Source organism: Solanum stenotomum, chromosome 5, assembly GCF_019186545.1.
Source record: "Solanum stenotomum isolate F172 chromosome 5, ASM1918654v1, whole genome shotgun sequence".
NCBI classification, from domain to species: domain Eukaryota; kingdom Viridiplantae; phylum Streptophyta; class Magnoliopsida; order Solanales; family Solanaceae; genus Solanum; species Solanum stenotomum.
This window is the reverse complement of record NC_064286.1, coordinates 61,639,913-61,644,858: the sequence shown is the minus strand read 5'-3', so window position 1 is coordinate 61,644,858 and position 4,946 is coordinate 61,639,913. Positions and strand designations below refer to the sequence as shown.

Here is a 4,946-nt window from a genome sequence, read left to right as displayed (position 1 = left end):
CTTATCAAACAATCGAATAAGTGTTTTCCACTCAACACAATCACTTAAAAGGATTCTTATTTTAAAGATAAAATATCTTTCTCTTCAATATTGCTTTAAGAAAGGCAAGTGAATTTTAGAACCCACACACAATAAAATACAAAGCACATTCATTAAATTACTACAACAAAATGTAGAAATATAGTTAATTCACAAGCTATGGTATCAAAAGTGCCAAAATTGTCAATTCACATCGTGTAGATACATTGCATTTTATAACAATTTACATCCCAAGTATATTTTGAATTTTAAAGTTTTTGTTGTAAATAAGATAGTGGAGAGACCCCTTCTCATAGGCAGAGGAATCTCAAAAACTCTACGATATAGAAGCAATGCTATATTTAGAGTCTTACTTGTTTTAATATAATCACAACTTGAAATCCTACACAAAAGCACCATAGGAAAGGGCATCTAATCAAATTGAGCATTAAATGAGAGAGCTAGAGTCCAGAGCCACATAAATAGACATGATAGAATGAAAAAATGTCTTGACTTGAGTCCCTATATACCGTACCCCTTCCCTTTAGCTAGGAAATCCGCAGGTAATACATGTATGTCAACTTATTCAATTTTATACAAGTTTAAATATCCACTTGTGAATACACAAAATTGAAAAACATAAATATCAGCTAAGACCAAACAAAAAAAAACATATTTATATATTAACCTATATCTTATTGGCTCCCTTTATTTTCCTCATGTGTCTATTTCTTTTTAGCAACTTTCACATATAACAAACATAAAAAAAATCATATTTGTATGCTATAACTATAATTTGCATAATTGCACTCCAATATATATATATATATATATATAAACTTTTTTTAAAAAGATATCTTTCTCTATACACATTACCTTTAGGAAAGGCAAGTGAAGTTTAGAACCCCACACACTAAAATACAAACCCACATTCATTATATTATATCATATTATTATATTAAAAGAAATGTAAAAAAAGTATAGTTAATTCACAGGCGATACTACTATATGGTATCAAAAAAAAGTGAAAAAAATAAACAAACCATCCGTGACAAATGTGAGTACAAAAAAGATGATATGCTCTTGCACAATTATTCTTTTTTTTTTCCTTTTTGGGGTACATTTTTTTTTTCTTGGATACAAACACTGTCGGCAGAAAAAAAAAACAAACTTAAATACAAATGAAAAAATTGATAGGTAATTACAGTATTTATAACAAAATAAAACAAAAGATATTTTCTCCATTCTCTTGCTTCTTTTTTTTTTTTCCTACTTCAATTCCAAGCATTTTTGTCCTTCCTTGCCCATTTTATGTTTTATCATATGATCACATAAGCCCTCCTAATAACTGCAATTTATTCAAAAAAAAAATTGTAAGTTTTTTATTTATTTATTTATGGTCCCAATTATTTTTTTTCTAATAATACATATACTTTGAGACACTCACCATGCTTTCTTTCATTTCTTTATCTTCAGAAGTTCCTCAAGTATACAAATTTTAATGACAACTAGCAAAAGCAAATGACCCCATTGTACCACATACCACTTCCATCAACTTTCCTGCAACACACAAAAAAGAGTGGTGACAAAAATGTTAGACAACTCATTAGGAATATAACTTGCTTCTTTTTTTGGTTTCCGAACCAGTGTCCGATACTGGAGTCTGACTAAATCCAGAATAGCTCTCTAATAAAGGTGACTCTATACCAGAACGACTCGAACTTAAGACGTTTGGTTAAGGATGAAAGAGTACTCCACTACTGACCCTTGTTGGTTAAGTAAAGAAGATGTCAAGAATTGAAAAAAAAGATTGAAACTATACTATTTAAATAAGAAAATTAAGGTTGAAAATGTTAATGTCAACTTTAAAACAAGAGATAACAATTGATGACAGCTGATAATGCAAGTTTATAAGATGATAAATAAAAGAGCAGGTGGGGTTATGTTTAAGTCAACAAACAGGCTGGTCTTGATGTCTCTACAATGAAGTTAAGTATAATCATTGAGTTATACAGCTATGTTTCACAAATATTGATATGGAATTTTAGAATTATGTCACACCATAGATTTGGTTTTTTTTTTCTTCATAATTGTAGTGTTTGAACCAACTTACACACATCCTCGACTGTTCTATTGGAAACTTACTATTTCCCTTCCCACAAGTACGGATAACTCTGTCCATCGAGACTTAGGCCAAAGGTAAAACTCACTTGACAACACCCTTAGTAAAGATTTAGCTTAGTGATTAAGAGTTCAACATGATAATCATTACCATTTTGCCCAAGTGATTAAGGCCTAATCAAGAATACCCTTTCTCGTGATTCAACCGCTAAAGTTCCTAAACTAAAAGTTAAAACTAACTCCATTTAATGATGTTTTGGATAATCATCACATCAAGCAAAGAACAACACCCCCCCCCCCCCCCCCAGCCCCCACCCCTTTCTTTTATGACTCACCGACAGATTCTATACACCTACTATCTACTAAAACTAGTATTTGGCAGTGTCTAAATAATAAATATGGAATACTAATTACTTGCCATGCCAACCATCTTTAGCTTCTTGTAACCAAAAGTAATGAAAACTAACTAATCAATAGAAAAATATAATGATGATAATGAAATCTTAACTCTTAGGACTTTGCAAAGCAATATACCACAAAATTAAGGAAAAATTTAATCAAAGATGACATGTTCAATCATGTGCAAAAGTTAGTTAGATACGTAGCTTAGGTTCTAAGTGCAAGTATTCACCAGCAAAAAAAAGCTGAAACAACAAACAAGTGGCCAAAAAGAAAGGCCTAACTCCACAATTCACAAAAAATACTAAAGAAAGACACAATTTTTAACCTTGATTTTCAGCTATGTTTTCAAGAATCAAGAAATTTAATACTCATCAAGTAGTACTTTGTGAAAATAGAATTCATAAGAAAGACAATCTTTAAAATCAAAGTTGCAAAATCTAAAAGAAATGATTATCCATTATAAGAATCAAGACTCTACACACATCAATAATAACCAAAATTCATGAAAGATTCAATCTTTAACATCAAAAGAACAAATTAGAAAAGAAAACATCAGAAAATAAGGTCAAAACCACACTTAATCCTCATTTCCAGAATTTTACAGAATCAAGAACTACAAAATTTGTGTGCAAAAATGTCAAAAACTCCATCATGGAACTCACATCTATGTTGCTCGGGCTCTTCAAAAGTGTCGAACAGGTACATGTCGGATACTCCAAAAGTCGTGCATTTCGAAGAATCCGACATGGGTATGGCAACAATTTTGGAGCATCCGAGCAACATAGACTCATATAACTATCCATAATTTATATATTGATAATACCTAATCAATCAAATGCATTGAATTCAAGAAACAACAATCACACCATCATATCAAAAATCCAAATAAGCTAAAGGGTAAAAAAGTTTAAAACTTTTTTTATACCTCTTCTTGGCTTTGCAACAACTTTAGCAACAGGAGCAGCTATAGGAACAGCCTTAATTTCCTCAAGAGGGAACAAAACACCATCAACCCCTTGCACAGAGATTCTTCCATCAGTATAAATATCAGGATCTACCAAATAAGCTGATCCTTCGCCTTGCCCGAATTTCACTGAACCATCAGCTTCTTCAGCCACAACTTTATGTGGCAACCTTAAAGTATCATAATTAATTTTACCAAATCTCCTCACTGAATTATACATACTTTCCTCCGTTTGATACTCCGGTATCAAATGGTAATACATTATCTGTTCTGGCGCCCCAGGCTCGCTAAGCTGATCAGTCGTCAGCTTAGCCATAGCCTCGTCATTAGGCGCCAGAACAGTTAAAACATATCCTTCAGAAACCAATTTCCCCATTTCTGTAGCTAATGATGTGAGATTCACAAGAATGTCTGCTAATTCATTGTAACCACCATAATGTAGGAGTGTTTGAATGAAATCTTTTACTTGACTCTCACCATCGAAATGATGGTGGGGTCCTCCGGGTCCTGGAGCTGGTGCTGGGGCCAGAGATGGCCCCGGTGCCAAAGCATCGTACACCGGCAGCACAGGTGGTGCGCCGGCTGGTACTGCTACGGGTTTCTTCAACCGGTGGGTTCTCGGGTCAACTTCCGGTGCTCCCTCCGGAATCACGGCGGAGATTGACCGGAGACTACGGCGGTTGTTGAAATCTTGCTGGACTGATTTGGGTATTAAAACCCGCTCAATCCCGTGGATAATTCCGTCGGGTTTAACAATATCGTCTTGTTTAATAATCTTAGCTGAGCTGACTGATTTCTCTGTTTTCTTCTCGGAAATTTGAAGGACATTTTCTTCTCCGGCGTATAAAGTGGAGTGAACACGGCCACGTGCAGGCCAATTTTTCGAGACAATGCGAGTGGGAATCATGTGAAACAACAAGAGATTCTGTAGAGATTTGAGATTACCAGGTTCAAGCAAGAAACGCTTGAATTCAGGGTCTAAATCACGTTCCAGAGCTTCATTTTTAGGAGCAAAAATGGTGATATTGTGCTTAGAAACAGCTTCTTCAAGTGTTTGAAGCAAAAGGGCTTTTTCAACAAGTTCAGATAACTCAGTATAGTGAGAATCCAAAAGGGCTACAAGAATGGAGTTGGAATTGATTTGGGGTACTGTTGAAATTGGGGATTTTGGGTTTTCTTGAAATGTGGCACTTGTAATGGTGAAAAAGAGTGTAATGGTGAACAAGAACAGATTAGTGAAGCCATAGATCTGAAAATCCATGGCTAAAGATTCAAGCTTTCTCTCTCAAGAATTGTAGTATTTGCCTTGTTTCTCTCTCTTGTTCTTGGAGAGTGTCGGTAGAACAACGTGTTATGTTGGGTTGAGTGAATTTGTGGGTGTCATGGACTTTGGCTTTGTTGTTAGTAAAGAAGGAGGGAAATAGCAAGTGTATAGTAGTAG

The 4,946-nt window shown here is 34.4% G+C and overlaps 1 protein-coding gene across 1 annotated transcript; it reads right to left on the bottom strand.

Moving 5' to 3' along the window:
* Nucleotides 1-1,174: 1,174 nt before the first annotated feature.
* On the bottom strand, nucleotides 1,175-4,946 carry LOC125864652 (fasciclin-like arabinogalactan protein 16). Its single transcript, XM_049544675.1, has 3 exons — nucleotides 3,467-4,946; nucleotides 1,466-1,578; nucleotides 1,175-1,366 (listed from the first exon to the last, which is right to left on the bottom strand). The coding sequence occupies exons 1-2, from the start codon at nucleotides 4,764-4,766 to the stop codon at nucleotides 1,517-1,519; spliced, it is 1,362 nt and encodes a 453-aa protein (XP_049400632.1). The 5' UTR covers nucleotides 4,767-4,946; the 3' UTR covers nucleotides 1,175-1,366; nucleotides 1,466-1,516.